The sequence below is a fragment of the Ambystoma mexicanum genome, chromosome 7q, assembly GCF_040938575.1.
Source record: "Ambystoma mexicanum isolate Mex_15411 chromosome 7q, UKY_AmexF1_1, whole genome shotgun sequence".
NCBI lineage: Eukaryota > Metazoa > Chordata > Amphibia > Caudata > Ambystomatidae > Ambystoma > Ambystoma mexicanum.
In genome coordinates this window covers 990,562,188-990,581,942 of record NC_090941.1, presented here as the reverse complement: position 1 = coordinate 990,581,942, position 19,755 = coordinate 990,562,188, and the positions used below count along the sequence as shown (strand labels likewise).

Genomic DNA, 19,755 nt, shown 5'->3' with positions numbered 1-19,755 from the left:
CCGGTTCATCCTGGGTTGTGAGTGGGCATCGGCGCTCAATTGCGTCTGCTATACGGTGCATGGCCTACCTGAGTTGGCCCATTTCGTTGCAGATCCTGTCGGTGCATGCCTCCATGCCCTCCCTTGTCTGCTGTGCAAAAATACCAAGGTCCTCCCTCAGACGGCCTACCTCAGCCACATGCTGCCCTACTAGGCCAGTGATCTCGGTCTGCCTCTGAATGATGGCTGTGAGGTCATGTTGCATGGTGGGTGCTGGTGGGATGGCTGATGCTCCTTGTTCCATGGCACTGGCCTCAGGTGAGAATACCTGGGGGCTCCATGACCCTTCAAGGGTGGGGGTGGGTAACCCTCCTTGGCTACCCGGACCTGTAGACAACCTCGGGCTTGCCAGTATGGAGCGTGTTGGTCTGGGGCTCTGGCTTAGATCCACAATGCCAGGTGCCTCATCCTCATCCGAAAGTGGGGCAGTGGCTGCTGCCTCACCCGTTGAACTTGTGGCAGCAGAGTGCATTCCCTCAATGCTGCCTTCACTTGCTGGGAGACACACTCCCGTGGGTGCCGCGACGGCAGCAGACATGGCCTCTGGCTGTGTTGAACTGGTGCCCCTGCTGCCTTTGTCCCTCTGGTCATGGTCACTCCTCCTGGTTCCCCTTGAGGATGTGGCGGTGTCCCCTGTGGCATCCCTCCTGGCTTTTTTGCTGGATGTGGGAGCAGGTGTCGCAGTGCGTGGCTCATCAGTTTCTGTGTGTGATCCTGAAGGGGTGAGAAATGGGGATATTCATCATTCATGGGTCGACCTGCCGTATGCTGAATGATTACGTCATGACGTTCTATGCATTTGGGGCTCTTTAGTGTGGATGCAGGTAATGGGGATGTTGGGTGGGTCATGCATAAATGGATCTGGGTTGAACGGATATGTGGTGATGCATGCATGTCTGTTGGTGGCTGGATCCACGACATTCATATGGACACTTGATTGGGGGGCCCCATCACACTTCACTGTGCATTGTTGGATGCATACACTCACCTCCATCGGACGAAGTGGGCACGCCATGCTCCATTTCTCTTACTCCCTCTATGCATTCCACTCCGATTGTGGATGCACAGGTCTCCTCCCACTCACAGAGCTTAATAGGCGATTCGCAGCCTCCTCCTGTGCCTGTAGCCAGGTTGCGGTTTACGGCCAGGATGTTCCTCACACGTAGCCGGAGGTCGTCCCACCTCTTGCGGCAGTCTTTAACTGTGCGGTTGGTGGTGCCTACCGCGCTGACCTTGGTGGCTACCTCTGCCCAGATGGCCTTCTTCTTCAGGACGGCCTCCCGCCGCATGTCGTTGCAGAAGACCACCTGTGCATTTGCCGCCAGTGTCTTAGTCAGCATTACACGCTCCTTCTTGCAGAATTTCTCCTTGCGTTGCCTCTCTGTAGATTTTTTCACGGCCTTGGGCATCTTTAGGCTGTCCTGGAAGGAGTTTTGTTCGGGTTTCCGGGTAAGGTATCCTGGATAAGGAGGATGGCAATGGATTGTGTTTTTAAAGATGGCCGCCATGCTCTTTCCCGTTCCTGTGCGATGACGCTATTTCCGGTTCCGCAAAATAACGGTCACCGCTATTAGCGGTGACCGCTAATGGCGATGACCGCTATTTGCATGTGGCGGCAGGTCGGAAGTGCTATCAGTGCTTTCGACGATGCCGTTAAGGGACTTTTTGGGGACTTTTGCGGCATGGCGGTAAGGTAATTACCGGCATGGCGCTATGCTCGTGCCCGCGAACTCGTAATGACACGCAATTGGCAGCCTCTTGCGAGGGCGGACACGCTAATTGCGCCATGCCGGTAATTGACAATTTTTACCGCACAACGTGTAATGAGGCCCATGGTGTGTACTTCTGGCACTGCAAGCTTTTCGAGTTTGACATGTGGAGCGACCATTGGATTTCTGTACCAATACTGTGAAGCCTTCCCTAACATAGGGCGTCATATGGCCCCTCTTTTTCCAGACCGCTCCCGCGTGCCATAGGAGCTGTGCAAATTTACTGTGGAGGTGCCCAAAGTATTCTTTTGCAGGCCATATCGGGACATTGGTGAATATGTATAGCAGCTTAGGGACTAGGATCATCTTGATCAGAGAGAGTTTCCCAGCTAGCGACAGGGGCAGAGATTGCCATCGCAGTAGCTTTGATTCAATATGTTGTGCAGTTGCCGTGTAATTGTCTGCAAGGAGAGACAGCCTGGACAACGATATCTGGACTCCCAAATACCCGATACCGTGGGGGGACCAGCGAAGGGGGTATTCACAGGTTGGCTGCTGGGTTGATGCAGTAAGAGGGAATATCTCAGATTTTGTATAATCAATAGTAAAGCCTGTGAAAGTGCCAATTAAGGATAGGTCACAGCAAACCCTGTTCAGTTGTCCGGCCGGGTCCATAACGAACAACAAAATGTCATCCGCATATAAAGATATTATTTCAGTGCCCCCCGACAAACGTACACCCCTCCGTGAATGTTTTGCCCTGATATAGTCCGCCATCGGTTCAATTACCAATGCGAACAGGATGGGTGAAAATGGGCAACCCTGACGAGTACCCCTGAGCAATGCAATGGGAGTGGACACCATGGAGTTAACAAGTACTCTGGCCGTGGGACAGCTATATAGCAATTTAATATATTGTATCATAAGGGGGCCAATTCCCATTCTCTCCAGTACCTGTCACATGTATTGCCATGACACCATATCAAATGCCTTCTGGGTGTCGAGCGTGACTGCAACAGCAGAGGCCCCTTGATCTATCCTGGACATAACATTAAATAGTCTCCTTATATTAAGGGCGGTAGACCGTCCGGGGACAAATCCGCCCTGATCTTCGTGAACGAGGTATGGCATAATAGGAAGAAACCTATTCGCAATGGTCTTGGCAAATATCTTGGTGTCAATATTCATAATTGACAATGGCCTATACGACCCGCACTCATCTCTGGGCTTCCCGGGCTTGAGTAAAATGGTTATGATCGCCTCACGCAATGATGGAGGAAGGATAGCTTTGCGGAGGGACTTGGACCAGACCTCCAACAACCTCTGTGACAGCAACGCTGTATATTCCTGATAGAACTCGGAGGTAAGGCCGTCTGACCCTGGGGCCTTACCCTTAGGGAGATCAGTTTTCGCTTGAACTATTTCCTCAAGTGTGATTGGTAAATAGAGTTGATCCCTGGTTGCCTGAGATATTTCTGTCATAGGAATTTGGTCGAGGAGTTCCAGGGTATCAGGTATGCTATGCTCTTGTGGTGGTGTATATAGTTCAGTATAAAACTCTGTGAACCTATCCAGTATCTGTTTATCTGACCATTGTTGTGTGCCCCGTGCATCCCTGATACAATCTGAGTCCCCCCACGCTCTGCCCGGACCACCCTAGCAAGCGTCCTCCCTGGTCTATCACCTTCACCATTCTAGCCGCAGAAGGGCGGGAGAGGTACCTTATCTCCCTGAGAGCATGGGATTCAAAAACCTCCAATTCCTTCCTGATTTCTGCTAATTTTAGGGGGTCAGCCACGGCCGCACTCTCGCGCTCCAGAGCCTTGAGCCTAGTCTCGGATCTGTGTAGATCCCCGCCTTATAGTCTTTAACACTCCCGCCTCCTGTGAAATGGACATGCCCCTAATGTATACTTTAAAGGCCTCCCAACGGACCCCCAGGGCGGTATTCTGCTCCACATTACATTCAAAGAACGTTTTTATGTCCAAGAGGATTTCCGCCTCAAATATCTAGGAGAGCCTCCAAAGCGGCAGGCAGGGCGGCGCGAAGGAGTGGGGCCAATCTCAATCTGCATATACACTGGAGCATGGTCGGATAATGTACGAGTTAGTATTTGACAATCAACCACCCGTCCCACCGCTCCCCCGGCCATCAAGAAGAGGTCAATCCTCGATGAACTATCATGCACCGAGGAATAATATGTATACTCTCGGCCCAAAGGATGAAGAGTTCTCCACACGCCGTGTAAACCAAGTGATGTCATATGGGAGTGTAGTATCCTGGCAGCGCGGGATAGAGCCCTGGGAGCTGTGCCCGTCCTACCTAGGTCATTGTTCAAGATCAAATTCATGTCCTCCCCCATATTATTGGGACACAACATACCCCATGAGCAGCATGGCCACGGTATCAAAAAAATCTGGAGTATCCACATTTGGGCCGTATGTTTTTACTAGTAGGTACTCCATTCCCATTATCACACAATATAAGATTACGTACCGCCCTTCAGTGTCTACATAACTCTTCTTCAATGTAAATTTAATCGACTTATGTACTAGTGTTAAGACACCCCTAGATTGCGTGGAGTATGTAGTATAGAACCTACTAAGGCCCCAGGAGGGTGCCAAACATGTTGCAAGATGGCCCTGGTCGTGGGTCTCCTGTAATAAAAGTATTTTTGCACATATGCTGTGATCTTTCGGGCTTTTGTATAGTTCCCTATACCGCAGACATTCCAGGACATTATTCGTACAGACATATCATTATATTAGGAAACATCCCCGGTTGCCCGCCATTGTGAGCCCTCAACTGTGCCAGCAAAGTGCCCCCCTCACCGAGTTTCAACGTGTGACGTTTGATTTCCCCCACAGGTTTCATAAGGTAAGGGTTGTGAGAGCAATGCACTCTTGATGCTATAAGCCTGCACAGTGGTTCTCGCGGCCTTCCTGTAAGTATCTATAACATGCATCTGCAATGACCCCAGCTGATCAGCGGGGCTGCGACGCCAGAGGCCTGGCTGCCGCCCCCGCGTACATCTGGGAACCTACTAGCTATAAAGACTTGCCGTCTGCTTGCTATGTGCAATGCCACACTCCCTCCACCATTTTCTGCAAAACATTCCCCAACTTTAGCCCCCGCCACCCTCACTGCCCTGCCCCAACTTGCAGTGTGTCTAACCCCCCACCCCCTCCATATGCTGGTGGGTCCTCCCCCGACTCGGCCCAACCACGGCTAGGGCCCAACAGGGGCCTGTACGTCGTATTGACACCCAAACAACCATTGCAGTCGCAGTGGGGTGCACCGCTGCTGCGTTGCCAACTTCCGACTGAGCGTAGCAAAACCGCTACTTATCACACATCCTGGAAACTACAATTTCCGCGTCTCCCAACACAGTTTCGCACACATAGTGGCAGACCCCGCAACTGAAAATGTTAAACAAAGCTCTCATCAGAGATAAATAATACATCAGACTTCAGAATATAGCGGATACGCAATCAATAGCATGCCCCACATATCAGGTAGCACCATTACAACCTCAACAGCTAACATTGGGCTTTGCCATGAGAACAATACTTGGGTCATCACGTTTAACTTTCATTTTCTTGGGCAGGTCCCATTGCCCAAAATTCAAGTAACACATGAACAGAGAAGAAATAATAGCACCCTATACATGGGACCTCATGCAGAGCAGGGCTCCTCCCCGCTCAGTCGTTTTCCATCATGTGGTCAGAGGGATTGTCTAGCGGTATCTGCGGCTCAATAAATTGCACCGCTTCATCAGGGACAGTAAAAAAATAAATCTTGTTTTTAAAAGGTGAACTTGAGGCGTGCAGGAAACAGGATTGCATATGGAACATTCCTCTCTCGCAGCATTTTCTTCACTCCGACGAATTGACGCCTTTCCTGCTGCATTCCAATTGAGAAGTCTGGGAAGATTCTGATGATCTACGAGTCCAGGCGAAGTTCCCCCCTTCTCGCGTGCCAAGCAGAGTATATGGTCTCTGTCTCGGTAACTCAACAGTTTCGCTATTATGGCCCTTGGGAAATCGCCCGGTTTAGGGCGCGGAGCCAGCGAAGAAGAGGGCGAGAGCTCTGGATTGCCAAGTAATCCTTTGAGCAGAGTTTCAGTTGCCAATTCCATCGTCCCTTCAGAGAGTTCTCGGGTACCCCCACGATGCGTATATTGCATCTTCGCGATCTGGATTCCAGATCGTCGCATTGCGCTTTCACAAACTTCATATCACGGGTCAAAGTTGCAACTGTGTCCTGCAGCACGTGCACTTCATCCTCAGTGGTACTGATCCTTGTTTTCACCTCAGTAATTCTGTTGCCCTGTTGGTCCAGCGTGGACCTAAGCGATGCCACATTCGCATTTATATCATCCAGCTTTTCGTGGAAAGATGCAAAGTTTTTGGCAATGGATTCCATAATGGCAGTTAGGTCGGCTGAGGGATGAGGATCCTCGTGCTCTGTCTCCTCGTCTTGAGTAGATGAGGTATGGCCCTGCTCAATTCTTGATGTGGCTTTGGCAAATTTGTCCATAGCTCCCACTTTATTTGCTGCACGCGCTCTGCTCGACATTGTCCAGTTGGATAAATATTTACTGCAAGATGTGGCGACATGTTTAGTTTCAGAGATATATGTCACAGTAGTCCCCGTATGCTGAAGGCACAGCCGAGACAGCCGAGACCTCCGGTGAACCTCCAGCCAGTGGGATATCCACCCCGAATTGCAGATGAATGCCAAGTTGAGGGTCACAGGGCGAAAGAGAGAAAAAAAAAAAAAAACAGCCAAAGGAGGGCCCCCTACACAGCGAATTCCAGCAGACAGTAGATGGGCCCAGAGGTCGCGCAGGCCTAAGCCGGGTGGCAACCTATGAACCCCTCTGCAGCCAGTGCACAGTCCCACCAACCGCCCACGACGCGATCATAGTGAAGGAAGCAGGCGAGTAAGTCTCGATTTAAGTTCTCTCAGTGAGGCTGCTCATGAGGCGGTAATGTAGCTGTGGTGATACCAGTTTGACAGTCTATAGGGCCAGGCGTGATCACAGGGGCCCTAGGTGTCGATGCACTTGTGTTGAGACGGGCCAGCGACAGGCCGCCAGGTCAGTTAGTGTGGCTGGCCCAGCGGCAAGAGAGCCACTAACAGGAGTCCCCTGAGGCCGGGTGGGGCCGTAGGGGCGATGACATCATAAGCCTGGGCGCGCAGCACTGGTGTCCAGGGCCCCCCGGCACGCAATCAGTGGGGTTGTAGAGTAGGGATTGCTGCCCCAAACTGGTGCGCAGCTCCGGCAGGACGGCCAGTAATGGTGGTGCTAGCCCAGCTCTAGGGGCAATCGGTATTTAAGCAGATAGATAGGGAGCCCTCGCACACGCACTCACCCGCAGGCCTCCAGGCTCGCCCCGCTCGGCCCACGGCGCCTCCGAGCCGCACCTCAGGGAACACCCTCTCCCCAGGGTGGGGAAACGCCACCGGGCGGAACGCACAGCAGCGGCCCTCAACACAACCTAGCCGTGCAGCTGCCTTGGTCCCCCGCAGGGTTACAGTGCAGCCAATCGGTCTCAGCGGAGCAGGAGGGCACCCCAGCCGCAACACAGGCTCCGAGCAGTGCGGCCACCCGGCCTGGGGCCAGCCTCCCACGCCGTCCAGTCCGGTCCCGTCCACTCCGCCTCCAGCACAGCCAGCAGCAAACTTCCACAGAGCACCAGCGGGACAGCTCAACATGGTCCAGGACCCACGACACCAGGGTGCCAGCCGCCGGAGCCAAGGAGACGAAGATTTCAGGTAGGTTGATCGCCGCACTCAGGACAAAGCACCAACACGGCGGAAGCAGCGGCCTCTCTCTCCCTGTACAGCTCACTCGCTCTCCACCACAGAACAGGCGATTTGGTTTAAAAGTCAAGACGCAGCCTCCTCATACCATAACATTTACAGGATCCACCACTCGATGCTGGGAACCTCAGAGAGTCGCCGCATTTATCCGTTGTTCCATCGGCAGACAGCAGAGCTCTAAGACTAAGCAGCCATTGTTGGCTGCTCCACAGCACTGCCTTTTTTTGTGCATTTTAACACTGCTTCACGACAGGCTAGTTTATTGGAAATTATCAACAAAGCGGATGGGATCGGTTGAGCTTATGCCATAAACCGCGGCTTAATACAGGTTCTCAGACACCAACATTTGATTGGGCATCAGACTCAAGCAGTGACATGCTAATGGAGAAGCCAAGATACACCTGGCAACTGGTCCCATGACAAGCACCCTCAAACTGCGGTTCTTCTGAACACGTAATCCCCAAACATTCCACTGATTGTGGAAAGGCAATGTTTCAAGTATGTATTAGGGGCATTGCATCCATCACACTACTAAATATTCAGGAATCATTTTAAAAAAAAACACAGTACCGTTTACATTCTTGTGAACATCTCCAAAGATTCTTACATCAAATGCTATAAAAAACTACATTAATCTGAAACTTCTATATAACTAGGCTACTTGACAGACCCCTTGGTTTTCCTTGCAAAAATCAAAAACACTACTATTTATGCATTGACATTTCTCAAGTGTCTTAGCAATCATGCACAACGGGATACTGCAAGGCATAACATACGCAATTTGCTATGCAATTCTGTAGATTTGCTAATTAAATTGACATTTGTAGAAAAGCTGGAAAATTACCCGGTTCAATGAAGACAAAGATCACCCTGCATTTCACTCTTACTCTCAGGGCTGTTTACACATTATTTTCTCTGTTCACTGTAAGTTCAAAGGGGTCAATGGAGAGAGAGAGAGCAGCAGTAATAGTTTGCTCCATGCTCAAAAGTGCCAAAGGCCTCTGTGGGAGTATTAACTAAAACATTTTTTTATTTTTAATAAAAAAAGAAAACCAGAAGTAATCAGGATGATGCTTTTATTGACGTGTAATTTCTTTTAAAAGACACTCCAGCAATTCCATTCCTAAAAATGTAAGTTGTTACATAATGCATAATTACAATAGTTATACTTAAAACACGGCATCATCTCCATGTTCTTCATTAAAGTTAAGTATAGTGTATCTAAATCTCAGTGTCAACTATAGTTTATTTTGTAAGGGAAGAGGATTGAATGCTTTTGAAAATGTACATGATGAGAAAGTGAGCTGTCCACTAACAAACAATATTCCATTTAGTTTTTCCAGTTCGCTGCCTGCTACACCACCCACTCTGCTTAGTCTCTTACTTTCTTTCCTCTTACATAATGAATACACAACGCTAACTAGATGCTTATGCAAAAAGTGATCAATAGTTTCATCTATCCTCTACAGACCAACTTCAATACCATACATTGCAGTTAGTCTCCAGAGCTTACTTTGTGTTATCATTACGATTGCATTATATATTAGCACCTGGGGGAGAGAACTAGCTAATCATGAGGCCGGAAACGCAAGCTGAATCATCAAGTAGCCATCGTGATTTCATGCAGGCCCACTCCACCTTGCCCATCCTTCACCTTGGAGGTGGTTCCCCAGGCCACTGGAGTGCCTCACCTCTACCCTTCTGCCCCACCAGAGTGAGTCCCCTAGCCAGCCCCCCTGCTCACTCGCCTACGCACCTCCTGGCCCACTTCCAGGTCCTGAAAATAGTTCAATCGTAGACATGTGTAGGTTCTTCTTAAAGGTAAGCATGAATTGCACAAAGTCTGGTCTCCAAAAACAAACAAAAAAATACCAGCAACCCAGATGTGGGGCTGAGAGTGCTAAAAACCATAAATACCACTTTTGTGAGCGAGCAGGGTGGGACTGGTGCACTTGGGTCTACTTGGCTAAGGCTTGAGAGCAGTTACCAGCCCTGCCCTCCCCCTAAAGTGGTGTTTAACACTGGATCGAAAACCATTGGTATCCGTGGGACCAAGGACTATCTTGTTTACTTGAAGTTGATATTACTCTGCCTGCTGCAACACCATACCATGTTCTTAGTCTTCAGCTAAGACCTTTCTTTAACATTGTGAACGTTTTAATTAATGAAACTTCTCCTTACACAGCAAATAATGGTGCAAGCATACTGTATACGGGACACTGCCCTGTGCAACCCCTACTGCGGCCAGCTGCACATAACACTGCACTGAAAACTGTTTTCAGAGCCTTTTTATCATATCTATTTTTTTATATTTCACAGACACTCATCTCACTAATGTCTTACTTCAGAGATGCCCAAACATGTTGTATTGTTGCTCATTGTATGTGTTGGGTACAAATAACTTCTGGTTGCATTACAAAATATTAGTACAACATTGCTAACCAAATAAGTTAACTTGCTCATCAAGAATATTTTAATTGCCAAATTCTATAAATCAATTTCTGGAAACTGTATTGTAAATGTATGTTCACGGATGGCTTAAAATGAATTCTCTCAAATACCTTTCAAAATTAAAATACAGCTAGTGCTTCACAGGTTACACCATCCAATGCACACTGCACATGCACAGAATAATTAAACAAAAGTGAGAAAAGCACCTTTGTGACTTCCTTTACAAGGAAACCTTCTGATGCTGTGATCTCTGGAACACCGTCGGATCCTACTGCTACACACTTCAGGCTGCCATACAAGGTGGGCTTCCCTGCAGCACAAAAAGAAATCTTTGGTGCCCAAGAAACTCATAAGAAATAGCTGTACCTTATTTTATGCCAAGAGTGTGGTCAATTAAACAGAATGACAATGTTGCCCTTGAATAAGAATGTCAGATACTTTACATGACCATAGTTTAGTCTGGCCAGTGCATCTAGTAATTACAGACAAGAGTCATCATTAACCTGATTTTATTCATATTAGTGAAGTAGTGTGCATAAATATGCTCTCCCGTCCCCCTCCACCCTTCCCTCCTCCCAGGTTTGACAACCAGGCAAATCTGCTGGCATTTGTATTACAAACATACATCAGCAATATAGGCTAATTTGGTTAATGGGCGATGTCATACACATTAACAGATTTTCCTCATTACGTGTTAAGGTAAGTGTGTGCTTATGGAAATACATTTAAGTTAGAGCAATGCATCTATAGTATTTCTCATCACTGCACCTACAAGATATTTTGATGTTTGCATAAGTTTCATCAAGCAATTTATTGTTTTTAAGTACATGCCCTTTTCATTGCCCCACTACTATTCTTTGGGATTAGGGGTGCAGAGCAATTTGGAAATAAAAACCAACTTAAGAACGAAAAACCATTTATTGTTTTACCATAGTAGAGAACCATAAACTTGATTTTCTTTCATACTTTGGATAATTAAAGGAGACTGCAGAAAAGTGTGGGCTGGCACATGCAACACAATGCAAAATAACGCACCCATTTCTGCGACAAGTTTCAAATACTCAACCAGTTTATGTGTAGTTTTAAACAAATAAAATGAGCAGGAGAAGGAAAAGAAGTTTGTACTCCTGAAAAGGTTTCTGTACTCCTGAAAAGTTTAATGTTATCACAGCAATGTCTACATTGCAGTAAACTCAAGTGCGTGCTTGCTGGGATCAGTGTATTGTGAAAAATTAAAGGGAATTCGTCCCTACTCCCCAACGGGGGAGCCTGCCCCTTTGGGATTAGGGAGGTGAGCTAACACACCCTAGAGCACAAGGCAAGCAGGAAAGCAGGATCCCATTGGTGTTCACACCCCCTTAATGGATAAGGAATCCCCAGAAAGGGATTTTATCCATCCTCCCTCATGTGAAGAGTCTCATTTGTTTGTTGGCTATTTAGGGAATCAGGATAATTGTGTGTGTGTGATCCTTTAGAAATGGGCAATCTGATAAGACACTCTTTACGTAAAGCACAGAGTCAGCAGAATGTCCATTCTTATCTTAGCCTGAACATTGAACAGGCCATACGATTGACACCAAGAGAGAAGAAAAGTGAAGAGGAAATCCTGTGGAGCGAGCCACAAGAGAAGACGTCCTCCTGGAAAGCAGAGGCAGGAAGCAACCCGACACAAAAGGCTCGTTAGGCAGAAGACCCAAGAAGCCTGAGGAACGCTGCTCTTTCCGAGACGGTTTGAAGCCAGCAAAGCTCGAACAAGCAGAGAAGTCCAGACCACGCCAGAAGTGGTTGGCTGTCGCCCGCAGTCCATGACACAGATGAACCAGCGAACATATGCCAGATGAAGCCAAACTGACGAACAGATGCAGATAACTTGGAAAGAAGTGGATTTGCGGATCTGCATGAGCCGCGGAGATCGTCTGCCCAGAGGAATGCCGCTGCGACAGAAAAAGTACACAGTTGTTCGAGGGAGGAGGGAGGAGACACGATAACCCTAGATGGGGTGAAAGCCAAAATGACCCCAGTATGGGGAAATAAACAAGAATCCCTAGAGTGGGAAAAGAGATAGAGAGAAGCCCTAGTGTGGGAAAAGAACCAAGAAGCCCCAGGGTGGGGAAGAGCACTGAAACCAGAAGGTGGGCCGATAGGCCAGAGACCCCAAGACGGGGTAAAAGAAACAAAACACTAAAGTGGGATAAGAGAGTGAGATCAGACACTCAAGACCCACAAGACGGGGTAAGATAAGAGAAACCCCAAGTTGGGCTGAGAGACACCAAATCCCAAGGCAGGTTGTGAGACTAGTAGTCCCAAAGAGGGGTAAACCCCAGGAGATAATTCAATGGAAATAGGATCAGAAAGTTCATAGATGGGAAAACCAAGAAGAATACCTGGTGTGGACTAAGGAACCAGGCAAACCCCAATGGTAGAAGAAAACCAGAGATTGAGAGAAAGGTGCTTGACCAAACCAAGGAGAAAGAGACTTTTGTTCTTCTGATTTGAACTGTGCAACGGGGCATGAAGCCCCTTTGTTTCGATAAAGAAACATCAAGCTGGGGTCAGAAACCAGTCACCATTAATTTCTTTGAGACAGAGTCCCCTTTCTTAAAGTTAGGCTTTTTGTGTTCACAGTGGTAGGAACAGTAATGAGGTTAGAATAGGTTTTCTGGATGGTGCACTGTATTTACTTTGTATGACATCCTGACGAGCACTCATAGACTTCTTTCTTTTCTTTAGAAGTAGGGCCCAGAAACATAGGTTGTGGGTGTTATAATGAAAAACCTTTTCACTCAAAATGCCACCTTGTCAGTCTACTGATTCCGACTCACCACACTATTCATGAATGAATATATATGCAGCACATAGCTATACCACACTGGCAGTATTCCTCATCCACATGATAACTTTATAATTTCAATTTTGGTCAGGTCTCATGTTTATTGAGAAGAACAAGTTACTCTCTTACCTGGTAACGTTCTTTCGATGGGATGGTCCGACGACGTATTCCATATCTATGACAGTAATCACCACAGCTGTGCTGCTTCGGAAAATCTTTGGCGTCTGCGTCCGGCGTCGATGATGTCGATACGCCGCCCTCGATGACCTCCTCTGACGGCCGACGTCACTGGATGTTATAAGTAGGACGCACGACGCCCGTAGCCTCGTTGTAGTTTTTTACCCAGAACGTGTGCCACCAGTCTTCTGCCAGTCTGACACACAAAGCCTTGCGGAAACGTAAGCTGCAATCGCATAAGAAATTCTGTAAAGGGGAAGGCAGGGAGGGAGCGATATGGAATGCGTCGTCGGACCATCCCATCGAAAGAACGTTACCAGGTAAGAGAGTAACTTGTTCTTCGAAGGGATTGGGTCCTCCGACGTATTCCATATCTATGACAGACTCCCAAAGCAGTACCAATGCAAGGAGGTGGGAAAAAGAATTTTAGAAAACAGAAATTTAGCATGTCCAATCAAATTGCCGAGTAAAGGACCACCTTGCCAAAGGCCAGATCCTGCCCCCGGATGGAATCGGGGGAATAGTGACGTACAAAAGTATGTACCGAAGCCCAGGTGGCTGCATCACAGATGTTGCGGAATAGGAACACCCCTCTGCAGGGCAGTAGAGGCAGCCATACCCCTGGTAGAATGGGCCCGTAAAACGACCGCTGGGTCCTTACCCGCCAAGCGGTAACACTCGGATATAGCCAAAATAATCCAGCGAGACAAAGTCTGTTTCTTCACAGCCTGTCCCAAACGCTTTCCAGCGTACCCAATTAAGAGCTGATCATCCACTCTGACCCGGGACATGCGTGAAATATAAAAGCTTAACGCTCTCCTGGGATCAAGCCTATGGAGCCTCTCCTCTTCGGAAGAACAACCTTCTGGCCTAAATGAAATTCCGACACCACCTTCGGAAGAAAAGAAGGACGAACTCTAAGGACAACCCTGTCCTTATGAAACACAGTGAAGGGTGGCCTAACTGAAAGTGCCTGTAACTCACTCACTCACTCTGCGAGCAGAAGTGACCGCAACTAAAAATACAGTTTTCAGAGTCAACAGTCTCAAAGGGCAGGAATGCAAAGGCTCAAACAGAGCACCCATTAGAAACTTGAGAACAAGGTTCAAATCCCAACTGGGCACCTGGAAAGGTGACGGAGGGAACGCATTAATGGGCCCTTTCAGAAACTGAGAAATTAAAGGAATTTTAAAATAGGAACACTCTTCAGATGAGTGCTTAAAGATGGACAGCGCCGCCAGATAACGTTTAATGGTACCCACTTGAAGGCCCCTCTGGGCCAAAGAAAGCAAAAAAGACAGAACCATGGGAATTTCACATGCAAAAGGATCCACATTCTTAACCCTGCACCAGTCGCAGAACTTCCTCCAACGGCAACGATACAGGGACTTAGTTGCAAGCCTTCTGGCCGAAAGCAACACCTCCATCACGTCTTCAGGGAGGTCCCAATCTTTATACCTCAACCTTTCAGAAACCAAGCGTGAAGGTTGAGGGACCTGACCTCTGGATGGAGAACCTGACCCCCCTCCCGTGAGAGCAGATCGTCTGTAGGGAAGACGACGTGGAGGGCAGATTGACAAGTCGAGAAGGTCCGGGTACCACGTCCTCCGTGCCCACGCCGGAGCAATGAGAATCATCTGGGAACCGAACCTCCGTAACCTCCGCAGTACTTGCGGGATGACGGGGACTGGAGGAAACGCGTACAGCAGTGGGCATGACCACTCCACCATGAACGCGTCTCCTAAGGCTCTGATTGGAGGAAATTCCCGCAAGCAGAACCTCTCACACTTCCAGTTGACACTGGAGGTGAAAAGATCCACTTGAGGGGTCCCCCAAAGGGCAAAGATCTCCAGGAGAATCTCCTGAGCCAACTCCCACTCGTGAGCGATCGCGCTCTGCCTGCTCAAAGCGTCCACCGTCTCGTTTTCGTCTCCTGCCAGATGAGCTGCCGAGATCGAAACTTCCTGCTGGATTGCCCTGAACCAGTTCTGTTTCGCCTCCCTGCACAGAGGAATTGACCCTGCCTCCCCCCTTTTTGTTGTGGTAGTGCATGGCCACTGTGTTGTCCGTCAGGATCAGCACATTCTTTCCTCGCACAGTCGGCAGAAAAGCTTTCAGGGCTAGCCCGACGGCCCTCAGCTCCAACAGATTGATATGGAGTCTGGACTCCGACAGAGACCAACGACCGCTGACTGTCAACTCGTTGGCATGAGCTCCCCATCCCGTAAGGGACACGTCCGTCACGATCGTCACCTCCAGCCAGGGCAGCCAAAATGGAGCCCCCCTCATCAGATTGCCTTCGTCGGCCCACCACAGAAGGTCCCGGGCGACCGAAGACGGCACCTGAACAGGGTCCAACATCCTGCCGGAGGACTGAGACCACTGGAGCTTGAGTGCCCATTGCAAAGATCTCATCCGCAACCTGGCCTCTAGCACCAGAAGAATGCAGGATGCCATGAGGCCGAGCAGTCTCAAGAACTCGAACGCTGGGAGAGTCTGGGCAAGTTGAAACTTGTGCACCATCTGCTGAATGTGATGAGCCCTCACCTGGGGAGGAAAACACTGCCCCAGGGACGTGTCGAGCACCGCTCTGATATACTGGAGCCTCCGAGTAGGTGTCAAATGGGACTTCTTTAAGTTGAGGGAGAAGACCAGCTTGTAGAGGGAGTGGCAGGTGACTGACAGATGATCCAGGACTTGCTCGGGAGAGCGCGCCCTTATCAACCAATCGTCCAGGTAGGGGTAGACGTGAATCCCCCCTTTCCTGAGGTGCGCTGCCACCACTACAATGAGCATGGTTAAGACCCTTGGGGCGGAGGTCAATCCGAACGGCAGGACCCGAAAATGAAAGTGCGAGTCGCTAACCGCAAACCTCAGGTACTTTTTGTGCTTCGGATGGATCGGCACATGAAAATAAGCGTCCTTGAGGTCGAGAGACACCAACCAGTCCTGAAGTTGAAGGGCCTGGAGGACTTGAGAAAGAGTAACCATCTTGAACTTGTCCTTCCTGAGGAGCTTGTTCAAACCGCGCAAGTCCATGATGGGTCTCAATCCCCCGTCTTTCTTGGAAATCAAAAAATAAGGGGAATACCATCCCTTGTTCCTCTCCGCTACAGGCACCAGTTCTATGGCGCCTTTCTCCAGCAGGGATTGAATTTCCTGCGCAAGGAGCGGATCCGGACTCTTCAAAGAGAGATTTACCGGTGGATTGTCTTGAGGCCTCTGCCGGAAAGGAAGACAGTAGCCGTAGGTTATGATCTCCAGAACCCACACATCTGAAGTAATGGCGTGCCACTCTGCAAGATGCTGCGCCAGCCTTCCCCCAACCGGCGAACCATGGGGCATGGCCTCATGACTGAACTGAAGCGGCTGCGGCGTTGCCGGAGGGCAAAGAGGCAACAGTCCGAGCTGCCTTGGCACCTCGAGTACCTTGTTTTCCACGGCTGGCACTCCTACGGTGGTGACTGGCAGCTCCTCTCGCTTTACCAAAGGATGAGTAATAACGAAAGGAACCTCCCCTCCATTGCTGTCCCCTAGGACGAAAAGGCAGAGGTTGTCGAACTGCAGCGCCCAATGTCTTCGCTGCAGCTTTTGAGGTCTGCAACCTCTCAAAGCTCTCGTCAGCCCTGCTGCCAAAAAGATGTTCCCCGTCAAAGAGTATGTTGAGGAGCCGGGCCTGCACATCAGGAGCAAACCCCGACTTCCGCAACCACGCAAACCTGCGTATTACGGTGCTCGCCGCCATGGACCGGCTGGCGCAATCTGCCATGTCCAAACCTGACTGAACGGCCTCCCACATAGCATCCTTGCCATCCTGAACCATGGCAAGGAAACCATCCTGTTCATCCCCTTCTGGAATATGTTCATCTGCCAAGGAAACACAGTTCCACAGAGTGTGTGTGAAACAAGACAAGGCACAAATGGAGTTGGCTGCCTGAAGCGCCATACCCCCTGCAGAAAACACTTTCTTCGCCCAGCCGTCAAAACGCTTGTCGTCCCTATCAGGAGGGATGGTAGGGTACGACGCCTGCTTTGCCGGGGCCGTAGCCGCCTGCACCACCAAACTCTCCTGAGTAGGGTGCTTGGACAAGTAGCAGGGGTAACTACTGGCTGGGCGGTATTTTCGCGGCAAAGACTTACTCACTGCCGGGAGACTCTCCGGAGCAGTCCAAGCCGCCGCCAGCCTCCTCTGTAGAGCCATATGAAACGAAGTACCGGGTCAGTTGGTGGACCAATGTCGAGGATATCCGTAAGGTCATCCTGAACAAACTCCCCTGGGGCAGCAGACCATCCTAAGTACTCGGTGACCCGTGACATAAGGCGTCGGTACGAAGAATCGGCATGACAGCCAGGCTCAGGCCTACAAAACTCCACCTCCGGAGAGGTGTCCAGCCCACTAGCATCATGCAGGGACTGCCTCAGGTCCTCAAACTGGCTATGGCCCGAGAGAATCTCGTCAGGCACCGTGTCTGGCACCATGCCATCATCAGAACCCTCATCCACCACTGAAATGAATTCCAGATGGTGGTAAGAAGGCATAGAACTGGAACCAAAGCCATGCTTGACCTTGGCCAGAGCCTTTCTAGGTGGTTCCCCCGAGCCACGGGGTACCCCCATCGATACAGCCCTGAAAGGCGTTGAGAGAATCGGTGCCGGCATCGAGAGAATCAGCATCGACGACAGACACGGCGCCAACAGCGTCGACACAGGCCTCGAGGGCAGAGCCCCGAGTGTGTCCCTCGACATCCTGGGCGCCGACGCCGTCGACGACTTCCTCGGAGGCAAAGCCTCGAGAGAGTCCGTCGATGTCTTCCTCGAAGACTTCATAGGCTCACACGGTCTCGCACGCGTCGAGGACCGGGAACTGGACCGGGCATGCCGAGAACGATTCCCCATGTCCGAGCGGGACCTTTCCCGCGAATCGCGATGACCACCCGAGCCCAAAGGCGTGCGAGCGGTGTCTCTCGGCTGATCACGACCGACCCGACTCGGAGGGGCGGACGGACCAGTGCCCTGCGATTCGAGAATCGCCAACATTTTCTTCCCGAAGGAAGCCCATTCCTCCGGTGTCGCATGCTTGCTGGGGAAAGTGACCTGCCGACGGGCGGAGTCATCGGATGAGGACGGGGAAGGCGACCGATGACGGCGCTTCCGGGAGTGCCTCGAAGAGGCAGAGGAGTGGCGAGACCGACTCCGGGACCGAGACCCACATGTACTTCCGTCGACGACGCGGAGAGTCGCCCCTCGAGTCGTCCGTCGAAAGCCCCGCAGACCTCGACTTCCAGGGCTTGGACACCTTACCTACAGATAACTTCTTCTTGCGCTCCCGCAAGGCTTTCGAAGTGAGCGACTGGCAGTCGACACAGTCATCGTGTCATGGGGCCCTCCCCCCCCCCCCCCCCCCCCGAGGCACCAGAGGCAGGCGTTGTGCGAGTCCGTGACCGACATCTTGGACCCACAGTCCCCGCACTTCTTAAAGCCCAGACACGGTGTGGAAGACGAGGTAGACATCTTCACGAAGAAATATTTCACAAACAGGTTCGAAGAACCGATAAAGCAACAGAAACTCCAAAGAGTCGAGGCGCGCCGAGATTCCCGAAGCGAACACGTTCGCGGAAAAAACGGAACTGAGGCTACGGGCGTCGTGCGTCCTACTTATAACATCCAGTGACGTCGGCCGTCGGAGGAAGTCCTCGAGGGCGGCGTATCGACGTCATCGACGCAGGACGCAGACGCCAAACATTTTCCGAAGCAGCACAGCTGTGGTGATTACTGTCATAGATATGGAATACGTCGGAGGACCCAATCCCTTCGAACTTGGTGTGCTAAAACGATACTAAAACAAGAGGATTCTAGAAGCAGGTGCTGACAAAGACAACCCCAGCACCTTAAGAAGTGGCCACACTGGGGACACCCAGACACATTTAAGAGCCATTTTCAGGCAGAAAAGACAAAAAGATAATGTAAAAGTGAACTGGGAGCCAGCAGGGGGCGCAGAGATGTTCTAAAGCATCTCTGTCAGTCTCCCTCAAGGATCGCTGTTTTCGGGACTTGAGCCTGCCCAAAACCCCCAGAGGTGACGTCTGGACCCCCTTGTGTGCTGGCTCAGCCCCCGGAGCACACCGTGAGCCAAGTGCAGGGTCCCGGGGTCACGTAATCCCAGAGATCCTGATAGGAGAGTCGTGGGGCGGAGTTCCCGCCTTCTGCAGCCCCGGACTGGTGTGTTGCCGCCCGCGAGTCGCGCTGTTGTGCCGGGGTCTCGGAGGAGCCGTGACACGAACTGTCTCGTCGGGTGGTTGGTCCGGGGGGGGCTGCGAGTTGTGAGGAGTGGGCTTCCCCCCCCCCCGAATCCAGAGAGCGCCGAGGTGAGCCGGGGCGTGTGGATGGGTGCGCCCGCTGTGGAGAGGAGGAGGAGCGGGCGGCCCTGCTGGCCTTGGTGCTCTGTTTGCGGCCTCCCATCGCGGGCCTACCTGGAGACTGGCAGAGCTTGGTGGCGTGGTGGTACTACGGCCCCCCTCCCACCCGTGGAAGACTGGTGAGCAGATGGCTTGGGCGGGGGGGGGAGCTGTGAGGGGCCAGGGGGGCTCTGCCTTCCTGCGGTGGTGTCACGCGGTTGGTGGGGGCCTGCGAGTGGGGGGAGTGAGGACCCGGGCTGGACTGATCTATTCAGAGTGCCCCGTGTGGGCCCCTGCCCCCCCCTCCAGGGCCCTGGAGTTTCAG

At 50.8% G+C, this 19,755-nt stretch overlaps 1 protein-coding gene across 1 annotated transcript in view; it reads right to left on the bottom strand.

The window, feature by feature from the left end:
* Positions 1-19,755, bottom strand: part of PAAF1 (proteasomal ATPase associated factor 1) — a 504,864-nt gene that overhangs the window by 431,669 nt on the left and 53,440 nt on the right. Inside the window, exon 3 of the mRNA XM_069640133.1 lies at positions 10,235-10,338. Coding sequence (XP_069496234.1) covers positions 10,235-10,338 — 104 coding nt within the window. The remainder of the gene's footprint in view (positions 1-10,234; positions 10,339-19,755) is intronic.